General features: G+C 34.9%; 1 protein-coding gene across 1 annotated transcript; it reads right to left on the bottom strand.

Moving 5' to 3' along the window:
• Positions 1-1,170: 1,170 nt before the first annotated feature.
• LOC123527990 (2-phosphoxylose phosphatase 1-like) lies at positions 1,171-8,319 on the bottom strand. Its single transcript, XM_045307733.2, has 4 exons — positions 7,865-8,319; positions 5,241-5,346; positions 4,421-4,660; positions 1,171-3,056 (listed from the first exon to the last, which is right to left on the bottom strand). The coding sequence occupies exons 2-4, from the start codon at positions 5,335-5,337 to the stop codon at positions 1,837-1,839; spliced, it is 1,557 nt and encodes a 518-aa protein (XP_045163668.2). The 5' UTR covers positions 5,338-5,346; positions 7,865-8,319; the 3' UTR covers positions 1,171-1,836.
• Between the last annotated feature and the right edge of the window lie 10,706 nt (positions 8,320-19,025).

Genomic DNA, 19,025 nt, shown 5'->3' with positions numbered 1-19,025 from the left:
CATGCAATCCGCATTTTTTAAAAAAAAACTTCCCTAAATTTAGTCATTCCCTTTAAAGATGATTTCAACAAAAGCATCACATACATTCTCTTCAGGGAAAAGTACTTTCGGTCCTACTTAAAATTTGGGTTGTTTTTAATGATTTCAGGGGCCCAATGCTTGTTTTCAAAACCAAATTCCTCACCCACTTTTTTTACCTAATGGGGCATTTTTAAGGTTGGTATTTGGGGCAATATCTTTTTTAAATAAAATTGCCTAGCACCTTGGGGGGTTTTTGTCTTCATATTTTTTTTACACATTTAAAACACCCAAAGCTTCAGGTTCACTTCTTGCGGAATTGAAATATCTCTTTAAATCCCCCAAAATTGTAAAAAAAAAAGGGGAAAAATGAGACATTGCTTAGTTACTCCACTCCTGTATACTTTCAACAATGATTTTTTAGTTTTTTTCCAAATAAGTTTTTTTTGGGATTTATTGCAAGCCGGGTACCCTTCCCCTCAAACTAACGTTTTGGGCTGATTTAATTTTCCAGGCCATAACGCCGCTTTTTAAAAAAAAACATAACCGTTTTTTTAAAAGAAAATTGTTTAGTAAATTCCTTTACAGATGCAAGATTCTTTTTTCAAGAATCGCAAGCTAAAATCCTGCACAAAAACATTAGATATCAGCTTCCGGTTTCTTGTGCATTCCCTTAAAAAAAAAATTAAGTAATTGCAAAACCTGCGTGAAGCCCACATACCTTACCCTCGTTTTTCAAAATATTTTTGGGTTTCAAGACAAGCCTTTTGAAATTTGTCAAAACTTGTCTGGCAAGATTCATTTCGTCACTGGGCCCAATACAGAAAAAAAAAGATTAAACCGTCGTTTTTCCTTTTTTTTTGCAGAAGGTAGGTTAAACTGTATTTATAACCAAGCCGTTTTTCTGTTGAACATTTAATTTCTTTCAATCGAAATCAGCAATTCTCAGTTTGTCGAAATATAGACATGTGTACCACGTTTTGTGTTAAACAGATGCAGTAGTATCCGAATTGTTAGTTTTCCCTAGGATAAATAGAATTAACCATTGGACAAAAATACGCAAGTGTCATTGAGATAGTATGGTGTATTGTTTTATACTGTAATAACATCTGCATTTGTATATAGATAAAAACTAAAAATAAATATCTTCCATTAGAATACAAAAACAAATCTACCACAAATGGTGCACAATTCCCATGGGAATACCAGTTATCTGTCATGAAACTATATTTACAAATCTGACATAGATGTTCTTCAATGAAAAGAGGAGGTTTTTACTAGTCCACATAGGTCAATGTTTAGTAATGTTTCTAGAGAAGAGTTTGGTAAAAGTTATTTGAATTTCAGCAGTAAGTTTGTCATATATTTGATACGAACGACTCGGTAGCACTATATATATATATATGCTGGCATATTTTGAATATAAACCAGTTTCATTTGGGTACTTGGCTTTCGTTATTTGATTTGTGTGTATCTGTTGACTTTGACACATTAATTGTTGGTTAATTAAATTATCATAACCTGTTCCTTTTAAATTCAAAACATTATAGTAGCTTTGGACACAAACATTTCCGTGTATGTGCGGGTCTTTTGTTTATGTATGTTTTTCTTCTGTGTGTATGTCTGGTTCCCTCCTGTATGCGTGTGGCTCCCTTTTAAACATATGGTTTTCTTCTGTGTATGTCTAGTTCCCTGCTCCCTTCTACACGTATGGTTTTCTTCTGTGCATTTGGAACTCACTATCTTTTTTTCTGTTTTCGCCTCTTTTTGATACTATTGTTATTGTAAAGATATAAATCGATATCTACAAATAGTTTTCTATCTTGAACACGCGTCATAATAACTATTATATCCGAATCTTCTAAGCATCTTCATGAAAACAAATTCTGTAAAATGAGTTAAACTACATAAACGTTTATATGTTAACCCTCTGCAAAATATGACTTTTTCCGTTTTATCAATACCATTATAAAGAAATCTTAGATAAAATTTGTTTAAAGACGCGTCATGATCATGTTCCAGTAATTCAATCACAACGCGTGAAGCATATGGCGGCCATTTTTCATCTTGTAAGCCTAACACATAAAGCAAGGGAGATAATGTGACATCATGACCTGAATAAAGTACGAACTTTGGTGTTGGACGCTTTTCAACGATGTTCTTGATCCTAATGATAATCTCAATGAGAACAGGTGTCATGACAATGCTACTGTACTTCAAATAATTAAGGTCAGAGTCATTGTATTTTAACCGCTCTCTAACAATTATTGTGTTCCATATATCACCTATGAGTTCTCGGCAACCGTGAGGCGACTCCAAATACGAACAAGGAAGAGTGATGTTATGGCAGAAAAATGGAACTAGAGCTTCAGCTACGGCTGTTACTGGTGGTGCACTTGCAACGTCAAAGAGCTTTGTGACAGGTTCATAATATTTCTGAACATAAGAGTTTTCTCTGTCAAACTTCTTTTGAATCTGCTCGGAAAGTATTAAAAGCTCTTTTGCGTGTTTACAATAACATGATTTCTGTACAGAATACTGCTTTGTACAGAAGTGCATGTCTGGGGAGTTTTCAATTTTAAGATGTGAAATATTGAATCTCGGTAGAAAGCCATACAAGAAGGCCACTGCGCTTTGGTAGGTTCTTGATGTACTTGTGCTTTTGACATTTATCTGATTGGTTAAAGACAACTTTGGATTAAAAAGACTCACATGCCGATTGTATGATTCGGATAAATGTTGACCAAGTTGCAAATGCTGTAATGCTCCCCTGCTTGTCAAAATAGAATTTGCACAAACATCCCTATCTGGATACAAAGCCCAGTTTAGAAAATGATTCCGCCTTCCTTGCTTCCCAGCCATCATGTCCATGTAATCAGTAAAGCGACTGAATTTCGTGTTTGATCCGTTGTACCACGTGTTGAATTTACAGTTAAACACTTCCGGTCCGTACCAAGGAGATCGATGAATTGATGTCCTGTCACCATGATGAATAAAAACGTGGACATTTCTCAGCCTGAATCCCTCTGGGATGTTACCTATTCAAAGCATAATCAGCATCATTAAAAAGTACGGTTAAAATCTTTTAAACATTCATGCAATCATGCATATTTCATAGCAGTGATTTTACGTCTTATTTTTTTTTATAAATTCACTTTTGCCGTGATAGTAAATTTTTCATAAGAACGATTCCTATATTGAAATCATTCAGAATTGCAGTAAAATTTATATAGATTTTCTACCTCTCTTTGTTTTTTGTTGTAGTTTTGTTCGGAGTTAGTAATACCGATACAGTTCAAGTCAGAAAGCCACTTTCGAGTTCTTATTTGTAGAAGACGTCCCTAAATGTATCCTTGGAACTTAATGAACAAGCGGACACTCCTCTAGAACCAACGACCTTTGAGAAGCCGCAATCAATTTTACATTTATTATTGTATGAAATACAGTCTGTACTAAGTATAAAAATTATTACTGCAGAGGGCGGCTTAGAAATCGCTGGGCATTTTTATTCTATATGTATCATAGTGTTGCATTCAATAAGCGTATTAATTAAATGGTGAAAAATTATTGAAGAAAAAACTGAAAATAGCTGATATGATTAATTATGGATACTAAATCACCTGGTACAAATTTCAAGTTATCACAATCAATCAATGGAAACCACAAACAGTATTAATGGAAATGAAATGTTTAAACACTCATCATAAACAGTGTGAATTAAATATTCCTGTTCCTCCCCTAATGACTTACTAGCACTGTCTCGAGAACTATACAGTATAAAAAACAAAGAGTTGGAACGCATTCACCAAAACAAGTGTATATACGGCTGTTATGCTTCACTGAAGCCTGTAAAAGCCACTTGCCCACAGTCTCGGGTGAAAATTTTCAGTATGTTCATTTCCGTAGGCATAGCATGTATATATGACATGGAAAAGTGATGAAGTGAGTAAAAATAATTGTTAGAATTTTGTAAAAATGCAAAAAGATTGTTGATTTTCTCCATTATATCAGAAGCGTTATGACGATTTGTTCTCCTCTGCACAATACTTTTGGTAATACATTAAGATATCGTGCAAAATTTATACGCCAGGAAGTTTTGCACCACTGGTCGCTTTCACAGTAGTCATATTTGACCAATTTTTGAAAGAAAGAAATGTTCGCCGAAAAACTATGGGCGTCTAGTTTTATGCCTCATTATTTCTTAACTGTGTCCGGTTTTGACATTTTCCCCTTCTTATGAGACGGCATTGGCGGAAGTCATTGAGTTGGGTAACCTTCACAATGATAGAAAACAAAACAGTACATTTTTATAATCTTACGAGAACCATTTCGCTGCTGAATAAATTGCCAGTATCATTTACAAACGCTAAATGTCACATTTTATTTTCGATTTGATACTGACCCTCATTTCCAGTCGTTCTTGTAAACGGGGAGTTACAGTAATCGTTTGCGACGTCTATCCACCTCATTGTTTCGTCTTTTCCGGAAAATGACGGACTGTTCCGAAGATAACCTGAACTGTGAACCTTGCTTTTATTATGATAAGCTACCAAAACATCGCTGCCAGTTTTATTCCGGTACATTTGATCCAACGGAAGATTTTCATCCATTTGTTTCTCGTTTGGCTGGCATACCATCAAGTCTGTAATGAAAAATTATGTTAAATCACAAATAATTTAGATGTTTAACAATTCATCAAAGCCCCTGAGTGGTTTGATGTCGAATTGATCACGGTTCAGAGTTCAGAGGTACAAAAAATTGAACCATAACGGTGTTAGCCGAGCGATATGACCTTGATTGTTTACATTCTTATATGCTCATTGAAATATTTTGATAAATATTATGCTTGACTTCAGTTACCTGAGGAGTAATAAACCGTACGTCATGTGGCAATGATGTCGCAGAAATTACAGAGCATGACCTTCTTCTTCGTTGAACTGGCAATCAAATCGAGCCATATTTGAAAATGCATGAAAGCATGTCTTTAATTACGTTACAAAATGATGTTATGAGCAGTCCCATTCTTCTTAAACACAAAGCAATGATGAAGAAAACATGGATAATTTAGTACTTTAAACGTAAAGAAACTGATTTTAATTAAATAATCAGTTCCTAACGAGCCCTAAGCTATAACCTAGACAGAACACATCTATAAATGCTTTCTAGGAGACGTGAAAAACATTTCCCTACAAATTAAGAAATGGAAATATATAATTACTCACAGAAGATAACAGGAATAATGGATACTAGAACGACTAGCTTAAAAAGCTTTCTTCTTCTTAACAGCATCCTCATTGTCTGTATGCAAGGATTTCGCATTTTACAACACTGCAAAGACATTTTTAGAGGAATTAGAGATTGCTGTCACAAGAAACAGTCATCTGGCCACAGCATCTAGCAAGACAGTCCTTCACTGTCCAGTGAACTAATTTAGCGACGAACGGACCCGGAAGAACAATATGATATGGTGAAACGAGAAAGCTGTTACAAAAAAGGAAAATGATAGATAATATAGTAGTTAGTGTAGAAAATTCGTTTTGAATGCTAAATGTTTCGCTTTCAAGAAGACTGGACATAACATGTGTAAATGAATGTATCTACGCTACGGGTAATGTAACACCTAAAGCATTTTACTATATATACGGTACACAGTACCAAAATGCGACAGCGCATTGGTCGTACTAAATGCTTAGCAGGGGCTGAAAACATGAAAATGCAACAATTAGAGGGCGTCAACAACACAAATTTAAATCTGCGGACGCGTCAAGATATCTTCGCATTTTCGCTCTCGGAATCTCATGTTTTCACATTTTTATATAACTAAAATCCTTTATATACATGCACAGGTTTGTCTTTCGTGGCTATGTGAACTAGAATTCTGCGTGTCCAGGCCGAGTAGACTAGTATGGACTGACAATATTCAAACACTTTTGATTTATATAAGCATCAGGTGTCCAGCAATACATTTTAACTTTTTATAATATGTTACGCATTTTTTGCAGCACAATTTCCGAATGCGCTGCGTCTAACGCATTTTGGAAGATTACCGCAACTCAACCGAATTTCGGTATTCAGGTATTAGCTTATTATTTTTCAATTGTTATGTCATGCATAAAACATAGAAAATACTGTAACAGAAATAAATTCTTATAATCTAAATAAAAAACTTTTAAAATCTTGTTGACTCTTGACAAAGAAAATCGATTTTCCCGAATTTCTGAACTATGATCACCGTATCGGAAATGATCAAACTAAGAAAGTGAGGTGTCACTTTGGAAGCAAGGGAGTTATTGCCATGTTTCAGTTTTTATTGCTCTCTGTTTCATAAAAGTCAATTTAGTTTCGAATACGTTCCTGACTCTCACGGTCCCACAGATCAATTCGTCTGTGAAATGTAGTAAAATAGCAACGGAAATTGTAGTTATAACAACAGTGGTATGTGAAAGTTAACCAGCGGCACCTACCAAGGAGTTTGTCGAAGATTATATCTGTTACGACAGCTCAAATTTCTTTGCAACACAATAGCTTGGAATTATTCTCGAATAAAGTGGCTCGTTAAAGTTTAATGAAAATTCTAATATGTATAATCGATGCACATTTCCGTTAAAACACAGAATCTTGACATATTGTTTGGCGCCAAAGAGTGCTACCACATTCTGTTATGAGCCGCGTGTATCATTTACTGGGGTTACGCCTTCGAGAAATTATTTTTCGAGTGTATAACCTCATCATATTGTTTCAATATGTTAAAACATGGTTCTGCTATATATCATTTCTAAGAACTATCAAACTAACATTTCAATTTTATTACTGACGGTTTTTGTGAAATTCTTTATCAAACGACTTCCATATTTCCAAATTAACTTCTCAAATTCACATGATATAGTTTGATACTGTTTAACTTCGTTGACATGTCAGACATTGTCTGGATTGTGTAATTTAATAACAACAAATCAATAAATATTCCCAGTCTTTTACTGCAGCTTCCAAAGAATAGATACAAGTGTATTTTCATTAAAAATGTTACAGACGGATAATGGGGCATTAATTCTTACAGTAAACAAAACTGAAACTAAACAAATAAATGTATGAAAATACGAAATTTTATTAAACGCACACTGTAATGTAATAGCAAACACACTGACCGCTTTCCTCGGCTGATTCAACCAGAACTGTTTATATGATCTGTATTTCCATAAAAATCTCCAAATTTCCATAATTTGTCTATCACACGAGGGATCATTTTTCTATTTCAACAAAGCTTAGATATGTATCATGGTAATCAAGAAGGATGTCTTCGGAAACTTTCTTTATTTTTCGCAGATTACTGATCACCAAATTTGCATATTAGAAGAGGAAACGTTTTCCAATATACCAAAATGGCTTGATGACTTAAAGTTTAACCTAGCAATAACAATCACTCAGTATATATAGTTAATAACTTAATTGATGTTTTTGTATTACTTATGAAGTAAAGTACGATGAACATATTATTTAGAAATATACACGTTTGTAGAGAAGGTGTTTCTGAAGCATAGAACGCAAGCACGAACGAGCCACGAGAAATGTGCAACACCACAACTGCCTCCTATCGCCGACTTCAGCGGACTTTTATTATACAGGAACATTAAAGTGACTTCGCGATCCCACAAAGGACCAAAGATAATAGTAACACGGAATAAAGTTCGGAGCGACTCTTGATTGAATGTATCAAGTTTGACAGCAAACAAACATTGTGAAAATACAATTTAGAATATATGTCTATCTCAGCTTCGAACCTGCTGAAAATGGTCGTCTATTTATTAATATAGAAGACAAACAAGTCTTAAAAGAAATTGTTACTTACCTCTAAAAGTAGTCCTTACTGTCAATATGTCCGGTCTCATTCTAATACGTCTTGATGATTGTTGAAATGTCTGTGTGTTATTTTGTAGCGATAATTTCAAAGGTTTTGCTAAAATGTAACAGATAACAAAATTCAGTTTTATAAAATCATTTAATGTAATCATCATTTTTGAAATGCCATTTTCATAACATTAAATCAAATTTAAAACATAATGGAAATGATATTTCTGCCAGAAAAATGAGAAAATGCTCCGAAGGTTTACAATTAATCTTTGTGAGTAAATAATTCCAACAATATTCCATTTTTTTCTTTAAGTTAATATACAACCTAGCATAATATCACAAGTCTCAGCGTTTCATGACTTGCTCTGAATACCACCCCCCTGATAGATTAGTTTAATATTGAAAAACTGTAGCAGCTTTTCCACGAATAACTACATCTGCAATTGTTTTTTGTTTTCGCAGATGAAATCATTCGCAATTTCCCAAGCGAGCAAGTGAGTCGAGGACTTTGTATTATTTATTAGGATACACGATTAGTTCACAAGTTTGCCGATATTTTAGCGCCTCGTACTCAGTTTCGGAGAAAATAATAAATTAAGATCATGAGGGTTATTACAAAAAACGAATTCATAGACAGAAGGCACGATATATGAACATTAATGCGTCTCTGTTGGACCTATTTTTATTTGTATCTAACTATTTACAGTCGCCACCGGTTGGCAATCTTGGCGACCCTTGTAGAAGATTTCTTTGTTATTTTAGGGTTTTAGAGGATAGTGCAAGATATGGGAGACGCTCAAATTCCAGTTATTTGATATGCAAGACGTTAAACGCCAATCACGGGACATCGATTAATTTTTATTATACTTTTACTGATTTTCAGTTTAATTTTGTCGATTCTATATTTCTCGCTTTTTTTTTTTTGCAGTCCCCTACATGTTTCTTAAATCTGTAGAATATGCATTCGTATTAATGTATAATCCTCATGTTAACAATTTGTTAGGTATACATGCTGGCCAGTTGGATACTTCAATTTACCGCTAGAAATGAAAACTACTTTTCACATTTAGCATGAACTTTAAACAGACACTTTCCTGTGCAAGTAAAAGACTGTTAAAAGTGGAGAATACTTTCCCACAAAGGCTCAAAACTTTCATAGTGTTGGTCTTCTGATGTTGACTTGACCGCGTGACATTAGAGAAATAAAATCAAGTAAAACATGCGAAATAGATGATATGTGAAATCAGGTAAAATATGCAAAATCTGGTAAAACATGCAAAAGCCCTTTAACGTATGTGTAAGTTTTAGATATGGGTTTGCTATCTTGGAAACATTTAAAATTTAACAATTATATGATTTCAAATGTATCCATTTACGAAAAAAAGTTAATAGCTGATTATTTGCAAAATACTTCAGCTTTTTTGACAGCAGTATTTGATTTCAGTAGATTTATCATATTCCAGTAATGGTATCGACTATTATGGTTTCAAAAACACGAATTTCATATGAAATTACCGTCGCATTAAAATTCGCAAAAGATGGAAAGGCTGAATTTCTACAACCAAATAATGACCTGAGTAGAGTTACTAGAGACGGTGCTTGATACTACAAAATATTTGTTTAGCTCATCTTTCGGTTGTGCTTAATTGTCCAGCTTTCAATTAGGACAGTACCGTTGACTGTTAAAAAAGGGGTACTTATCCAAAAGATACTGACTGAATGGCGAACAGTGCAGATCATGACGAGACTGCACGGATGTGCAGGCTGCTCATGATCTACACTGCTCGCAAAGGCAGAAGACAGAATCAATAGTGTCCAGCATTATAAGGGTTAAAGAAATATTGTAGAAATAAATACATATTTACCAGTTATGAAAAGTGATACTGCTAGATTATTTACAAACAGGTTAGTTAACTGCTGCAAACTGTATGTAACAACATATAAAATGGCCAATCGAGCGAAACTGCATTTGTTATACAATGTATTTTTCAAAAAGACTCTTATTGTTAAAATGACTATAAATACAACTTTTAAAATCGTGATTACTCTAAGTTTTGATGGTTTTTCGATTGGACAAACCTGCACTGAAATTGTAGACTGTAGTCTTAGAGATTTATCGGAGACAAATGATAGACATTTAGTCAACATGGAGGAAGGAAAATGTTCATCATTTAGGCGCACTGAGGCTCAGCAAGCAGTCCCCAATATAATCATTCTGACATTGATGAACGCTGAGGTTATTCTGGTAAATTTACTTTTCTTCCGCTTCAATATTTATCAGGATTGCGAGACTAACTGACTTGTTACAAACAGGCAGACAGACGCCGCTCCATAAAAAATTCTATACATGAGTAAGATAGAACGAAAGTGATCTTTTTAGTTTCTCTATGATATGCATCCTGAGTGTTAAGTTGGCGAGAAGTTCGACATACGACATTGGACATTAAAATAGAGAACGATATTGGACATTCAAAGCGTGAAGATGGCTAGAAGTATAACATTCGATATTGGACAGTCAAAGCATGAAGATGGCTAGAAGTGTAACATTCGATATTGGACATTCAAAGCATGAAGATGGCTAGAAGTGTAACATTCGATATTGGACATTCAAAGCGTGAAGATGGCTAGAAGTGTAACATTCGATATTGGAAATTCAAGGCGTGAAGATGGCTAGAAGTGTAACATTCGATATTGGACATTCGAAACAAGAACGACATTGAACATTCAAACCCAGAACGACATTGGACATTCAAACACAAACGACATTTAACATTCGAAACAAGAACGACATTGGACATTCAAACCCATAACGACATTAGACATTCGAAATAAAAACGACACTGGACATTCGAACTCATAACGACATTGGACATTCAATCCCATAAAGGCATTGGACATTCAAACCTGTAACGGCATTGGACATTTGAATCCAAGACAAGCTTTATATAAAAGCTAGTCAGAGACCCGTTTGTTACGATCAAATTAACAAAGACTGAACTTGAAATCTGTGAAGTACATAATACTGGTATACCATCGAGCAATTACACAAAATAATAAAAACTACCAAAATAAAAACAATCATAATAAAGGAAGATTGTCTCCGGTACTTACTCCTTTATAAACGATTTTCATTTTTGAATCGTAAAAGTAGTAAATACAACTATAAGTCTTATGGAATCTAACTTACTTTCAAAGACGTCTTAAGAAATTTAGAAATAATTTCCGATATCTTATTAATTTCTTTCTTTTTTTGTTGTCGTACGACCTGGAGGTAAGATCCTTTAATCTAGCCAGATAAGTAACTTTGCTTGTAAAGTTGTTTACATAATACGTGATATTTACAGAATCACACATACTTCCAAAACAACAAGAACAAAATTGCAAAATCAGGCATACATTTGCAACATGGACATGTATAACAGCAATTTAAATGGAATTTGACACTCTCCAAAGAAACAGTTTCAAGTATAACTTCAAAATGCACAGGTTCCGATAGGAGAGATGCTTTAAGTGCCTTTTGCAGTAGTTTTAAGACGCCAGATGTGCTATATATTACATACCCATTGAAATATCAACCCATTCAAATATCAACAGATATAATAAATGTAATCATAAACAAAATTATAATTTAATAGATAACCGATAAAGTACTTCCAGTGCAGAGTTAGTCTTGATAGAAAAAAAAATCATTTTTTGTGGTGATTTGCTGTACATCATCTGAAATTTCAAACGTATTTCATAGAAAATGAACATGATTTGAAAATCTTATATTTCATAATACTCCAGTAAAATGTCAATGACATATTATGTTACAAATATAATAAATGATTTTTTATTTATTCTAACAGAAGCTGAAACTAATACAGTTTTAATGTAACAAGCGACAACATTTCAGTCTCTATCAAAGATCAAAGATACTATTTATAAAACACATTTTCGTAAATGAACCAAGAGCATGTTCATAAACAACATATCTGTCCAATGAACACTAATGACTCTCAAGTGACGATGTCTGTGAAACGCTATTAAAAGTTGGCATGTTGTACATTAATCTAACTGTTTTATGTTCTTCGGTAATAGTCGCACATATTTCCATTATTGAACTGTTTGTTTCATCACCTTTTTAATACAATATTGGGAATTATGTTTATGTGTAAATATATCAGTGATATTGTCCAGATATAGAAGAAGAGCCGAAAGCTGGTGTGGCCATTTTTCAGCTTTTCGTGGTGGGGGAAACCTAAAATGTCCCGCCAGATAGCATGTAAATGGTGGTGGTTGTTGGTGGGGGGGGGGGGGGGGGAGACACAAGATGTCCCTCCGTAGTATTTCATGGTTTGGTAACACCCAAGGCGTCCCTTGGGATAGTTTTCCATGGTGGGGAAAGACCCAAGATGTCCCACCGGATAGTATTTCATGGTGAGGGATGACCCAAGGCGTCCCTCCGGATAGTATTTCATTGTGGGGAAAGACCAAAGACGTACCTTCGGATAGTATTTCATGGTGGGGAAAGACCCAAGGCATCCCACTGGAGAGTATTTCATGGTGGGGGAAGAAGACCCAAGGCGTCCCTCCGGATAGTATTTCATGGCAGGTAAAGACCACAGACGTCACTCCGTATAGTATTGTCCTCCTGATAGTTTCGAAACCGGAACATGCGACCTTAACCACTCAGACACGGAGGCCATAAGGCTGCTAATTTAATACTGTTTATGCCATCCTGCGTTGTATGCTATACCACTAGAATGTTATTTTTGTTCATTATATCAAGAAGGACTCAGATGCTTTACTACTTTAAAACTATTTTCATAATAACCAGTGTATGTATATTTTGCAGTCAGTTTATAATTACAAGAGGCAACATTCTATCACCCTTTAAGACTATTAAACCAGAAATCCAGGGGTCGTGGGTTCGAGCCACACTGGGGTCACGTCCATGACTTCTCATATGACACCAGTGATGTTTTTTTCTAGGAAGCGCACTCGAGAGTGGTTTCTATATATATGCTTGAAGCTTCCATCACAATCGAGCAAAAAAATATATTATAAACTAAACAAGAAAGGAAATGTTGACACACATGCTCCTGTGTATAGCATGATCAACATGGCCACGAGGGAGAAAAAGCTCATTTGAAACTACACCTGAAATCGAAATCTAAAATCATTGCATCCTTCCGGACATCGTGCGCTGTTTTTGTCGACATACAAATATTTACTGATATTCAGGTTTCTTCTGTTTAAATTATAGCTCGATTTTGACTTATCCCTAGGCAGTTAAAGTGTCTTTCACGCTGAAATAAGCAGATATAATATAAAATAGTGGTATCTTTTGTGGACTATGATTATTTATGCGTTTAATAATTTGCAACTGTTTTATAAGTTATAAATTCAACAAGCCTCAGTATGGGCTGTCACGCTGATATAAATACTCATATCTATGAAGTAATTAACCAGTCGTAGTCTTTGCCCTAGCAATAAGTAAAATGCTTCGATGCGTCTCGTTCTGTACCACCATTACAAGTCGGGAAACACCCAACGCTGCCCCGAAGCAGAGTTAGCAGTGTTCACATGGTAACCATAGTCCCAATCTGACTAAAGTACTTGATCTTTTAAACGAATAGGAGATGTACTTTAGTCAGATTGACCATAGTCCTCAATGATTGATTGACAATTAAATGTAATGCATATCATGACCGGCACGTGCATCTCGTGTCTACATTCACACACCGCAAACTCCGGGCAACTTGAAAGCATTCGACCACATCGAATAATTTTGATTACAAAAAGGTCATGATGACCCTGGATCGCTCCCTGATTAATATCATATGATCCACATGTTTCAAATGTCAAACTGATGCTAAAATATTAAGAAAGTAGGTCACATTTATTATCACTGAAAGTCAGAGTTAAGATCGTTGGGCAAAACTGTATATGTCATCCAAATTTCAAGGCTGTATCTTAAAAAACAAGAAAGTAGGTCAGCAGGTCACGGTCACAGTCAAGTGACCCCTAATTACTTGGGGTCATTAGGTAATTATAATTAAGCAGTCAAGGAAATATGATCAGATGATTTTAAGTATTTTTCCTAAATAACTCATGTTCAAGTGTCCCAAGGGGCGGGGCCTCTTTTCACCCCAGGGGCATAATTTGAACAATCTTGTTAGAGAACCACTAGGCAGTATTAAATACCAAATATCAAAGGCCGAGGCCTTGAACTTTCAGACAAGAAGATTTTTGTTGAAAAAATCCTATATAAGTCTATGTAAAATTGGGACCCCCGGGATGGGGCCACTTTCACCCAAGGGTAATCATTTGAAAAATCTTGGTAGAAGACCATAAGCTAATGCTACATACCAAATATCAAAGGCCTAGGCCTTGAACTTTAAGACAAGAAGATTCTAGAAGTTTTACCATGAACCATGTGACCCCAAGCTCTTTCCTATATAAGTCTATGTAAAACTTGGGACCCCCAGGGCAGGGCCTCTTTTCACCCTAGGGACATAATTTTAACAACTTTGGTAGAGGATAACTAGGCAATGCAACATACCAAATATCAAAAGCCTAGGCCTTGCAGTTTCAGGCAAAAATATTTTTAAAGTTTTATTTCCTATATAAGTCTATGCAAAACTTGGGACCCCGGGGCAGGGCCTCTTTTCACCCCAGGGACATAATTTGAATATTCTTGGTAGAGGACTACTAGGCAATGCAACATATCAAATAAGAAAAGCCTAGTGGTTTCAGACAAGAATACTTTTTTTTCCTTTATCAGTCTATGCAAATTTTGGGAATTTTGGGACCCCCGGGGCGGGGGCCTCTTTTCACCCAAGGGTAATAATTTGAACAATCTTGGTAGAGGACCACAAGTCAATGATACATACCAAATATCAAAGGCCTAGATATTTTGGTTTCAGACAAGAAGATTTTTTAAGATTTTTCTTATATAAGTCTATGTAAATCTTTGGACCCCCGGGGCGGGGCCACTTTTCACCTCAGGGGCATAATTGGAACAGTTTTCATAGAGGACTATTAGATGATGTCACATGCCAAATATCAAGGCTCTATGCCTTGCGGTTGGAGCTCCCAAGGAACATCCAGGGAAAGTTTCATCAACTTACAACAAATGGTATCTTGTGCCCAGGTTTGCTAAAAAGTATTACAGAGGTCAGTTGCGAATACGTTGAACCATTTTCTCGAAATATCGTATTATAAATTGACCGATAATAATTTTTGTTTATTGTATCACGATAAATCAAATTTATTAAATACAAAGTTCTTTTTTGTAGAATATCTCCACTGGCTACAATCACGACAAAAATAATTAAAAAGGTTACTCAGTTTATCAAAAAAATATATCTTTAATTCAATATATGACAAAGCATGATATAGAAAGACACCCAATCATTTATTTCTCCTCGCTTTACGGCTCTTTTCCGTTTTACGACTTTTTCGTTTTACGACATTTTCTGCTAATTTTCCTCCCCGCAGTTTATTTCTAGCGGTCTTTCCGTTAATAAATGCATTTGTAGTTTTTGTTTTCGTTAATGAATGTTTTCACAATTTCCCATGAGAGGAAAGAACTTTGTATTATTTATTAGGTTACACGATTAATTCGCAAGTTTGCCATATTTGTGACGCTTCATCTCAGTTTCGGAGCCAATAATAAATGAACACCATATGTTTTATTTTCATACATTTAAATGCACGATATATAAACATAACGCAATTTTATGCGTGTAAGCGGGTATAAACCACCTTTTAACTTTTTTTGCAAAATTCATTGACTTGCAAGCAGTACAAGTGTGCTTTATACCCAGATCAATTTGAAAAAGACTTTAGATGTGTTTCTATTGTTGCTCTGACCACTGTGATGTGTGTACCAGACTGGTTCTTTAGGGTCGACGTTTTTATTGTTTTACTTATACCGGTGCCGCAAACAGAGAGCCACCCCAGTACAGAAATCTTTACTGAATAATCCTCATTGGTTAAAAAACACGTTTACGTAAGAAGTTATTACTGTACCACTATTATATCAACATATAGGAGTTTGTAAGTCGAATGTACTTACTTAGCTGTGGAGTATCTGAGCTGTATGTTAATAGGTATCATTATGTAATCTTAACAGAAATGTAGCTGTAATTAGTTTAGTGCGGTACGGAATGAATTAAAACATTTTAAAAGATATTCAATAATGTAATACAAACGTTATGACAGATGTGTTTAATTGATGGTGACATATATTCTGCAAGAGCCAACGGCACACATCCTTCAAAGGAATTTAATCTTAAAACATAAAACTATATTCAGTTTAAAGTCATTACCTGGAATAGTTATGTTCCGTGCAAGAACTATGAAGAATTGACTTTTGAGCTCCATTTGTGACATTGACCTTTGACCTACCTTCAGACCTAGTTCATGCATTATGCACATTGTCTCATCAACAGCTACCTATCAGCGAAATTTAAACCTTGGATGGATATTGAGTTATGCTCCGGACACGAAATATGAAGACAGACTGACAGACGTTGTACCAGTTAAATAATACACATGATTGTATATTACCTGATAGTATCAAATATGAAATTAGTAATATGCAAGTACTTGGTTGATTAGTTTGACTGACTTTTGAGAAGGTGTTACTGACCACATAACTGATATTCAACCTCAGTTTTATAGGTAAGTAAAGTTGTTTGCTCCATATGATAGTGTTTTTATCATGGATATGTACACAGAATTCGTGTTTTATGGATTGTTCTAAATTGTGCCGACTATCTTTTTTAACCTATACCCTACTAAATTTTTAAAATGGACTGGTCCATCATTTAATTTGGGCAATACCATTTATTATTTGAAGGGGCGTTCACTGACAATTTACTGACAGAATAGCGAACATTGCAGACCATGATCCGCCTGATGATCTTGGTTTGCACTGGTCGCAAAGGCAGAGTCACTTGCCGACAGCAGGCTGAACGTTAAAGATAGTTCTCGTTCATAGTTATTTCCAGGGAACATTAAAATTACAAATCATATCAACAACTTTGTTGCTTAACTTTACACACCATGGCATTGGTTATAATGTGGTTATAATAGCAGTGAGACGGATGAACGTTTCCCGGTTTAGCAAGCATGCTTTTTACATGCATTAATTAATCTTCATTTACATCAAGCAGGCAATGGTAATTGAATTTTTAATCTTATTTCTGTTGATGTTCATTGACCCTTTGACTTGTAAACAAGCTCTTACCAATATCAGTCAGCCTTCTAAGTGTTTATATAGCCCCGATCACGCAATAATTTATATCCATATACCGTGATTTCCATCTATAAATTGTACAATTAACTCTTCACCAAACAGTACGGCGCTTAAATAGGCATGCATCCTCATTAATGGTACTCATTCATAACTCGTGGAATTTTAAGAATTAATTCACCTAAGGAAAACAAAAACATGTACTCTTGAACCGAAAGCTTCTTATCTACTGGGGAAAATATTATATTAAGGGAAAAAGAACTAAGAGCGCGGAGCCCCTAAGTGACCATCGATATTTTTGATTTAGACATAACACTCCTTTATTTCATATAAACGAAATAATATTTGTAATTTTAAAATAAAAATGTTGGATGTCACTTTAGGTCATGTAGGTGCTCCGTATAAATGAATAGTTTTGCATAGTATATCCAGTTCATCAGAGAATGGTGATACACACATTTAATAGGCTGATTTGAAGAATTTGGGTATTAACTGCCTGTAGCATTTCTCTGAAAGATTATTCATAGCGTATTCGTATATATGATAAATGTAACACAATTTTTATTTGTACATCTTGCTGTTTTTTTTTTCGCCCCAACAACCATCATTTTTGTTTTGTCCATGAGAACCGTTTTCTCTAATAAATGTGTTCTAATTTTGTTATGAATATTTTTTTCTGTGAAAAAGTAATGCATGCTTGTTGACTGCCAACATGTTCCAAAGTGATTGACACATCATGGCAAGTTAAACGATATTTTTTATAGAAATATGAGTCGTAAATTGAACGGTTTTAGACGGATCGGCTGAGAAAAGTCGCCAGTAGTTTGGCTAGAAACATTATGATATTTTTATGGCTTAATAAAGTTCGTTTAAGTTTTATTCTGTTCGATTTGAATAAACAATATGTATATTTTACCGATGAGGTTCTGTTTGCAGTTACGGCTACGAATGATTTCTAGATTTTGTTTACGGTTTTATTAATTAGCTTTTAAAGATGTAACTATCACATTTTCTTGTGATGACGTCATGACTATTCGTTGGCAAACCCGACATGAGGTATAGTCTGAGATGTAAGGGTACTTGTAGAATTTTACTCTTATTAAGGAATGTTGAAATTTAGAAGACACCATTTAATAGTAACTGGTAAGGCGTTTAAATGAGCTCTTTATAGGAAGCTGGACCCGTACCCATTGATGTTATATGTCTAAAACTTAGTGTTACACTTGAAAAAGGATAAGCCCTCTATGTGCTCTGTCATTGTTAAACAAGCATAGACGTTAACGAAACTTTGCATGAACAAGCAATCTGGTGCTACAGATACCTCAGCAGAATTCATGTAGTCTAAATTTGATCTAAGCAAAGAATGTTCGCATTTTTTATGTAGCCGTCTAAGTTTCAAACTTTAAATGTTAAGGCCTCGGTTCAAGTCTAGTCGGTTGCTTTCCTGTCATTTAAAGCTCCACCGAAGGGCAGATTCAGTACGTCACGTTAAGAATTAGCTTAAAGAAGAAAGTACTTAGTAGCTAGATTTAATGCCCGCCTAGCGGCAAAACTAAGAAACGGTACAAAATGATATGAAACATGGTGACTTCAAGAATGTATCTTTTAAAACTTACTGATGAAAGGTTGTCTGAAATTCCACCAGAAACAGTCATCAATATAATAACCCAGAAGTGGTTTCCACATCTTTTCTAGACTAAATTGGAATTATTTATTTATAGACAATTGCACACTGGAGAAACATCAGCGTCAGCTCCTCGTCATTTATAACTCGGTTTTTACCAGTTTCATTTTCATTTACTCTGTTTATTGCTGTAATTATCTTCGATAATTTGAAGATCGTAGAAGATAATTTTGTTTACATATGCCATTTAGTATTTTCATCTATTTATGGACGTTAGATGAACGTGAT

Source organism: Mercenaria mercenaria, chromosome 14 (genome assembly GCF_021730395.1).
Source record: "Mercenaria mercenaria strain notata chromosome 14, MADL_Memer_1, whole genome shotgun sequence".
NCBI classification, from domain to species: domain Eukaryota; kingdom Metazoa; phylum Mollusca; class Bivalvia; order Venerida; family Veneridae; genus Mercenaria; species Mercenaria mercenaria.
The sequence above is the reverse complement of the archived record's forward strand: the minus strand, read 5'-3'. Positions and strand labels throughout refer to the sequence as shown.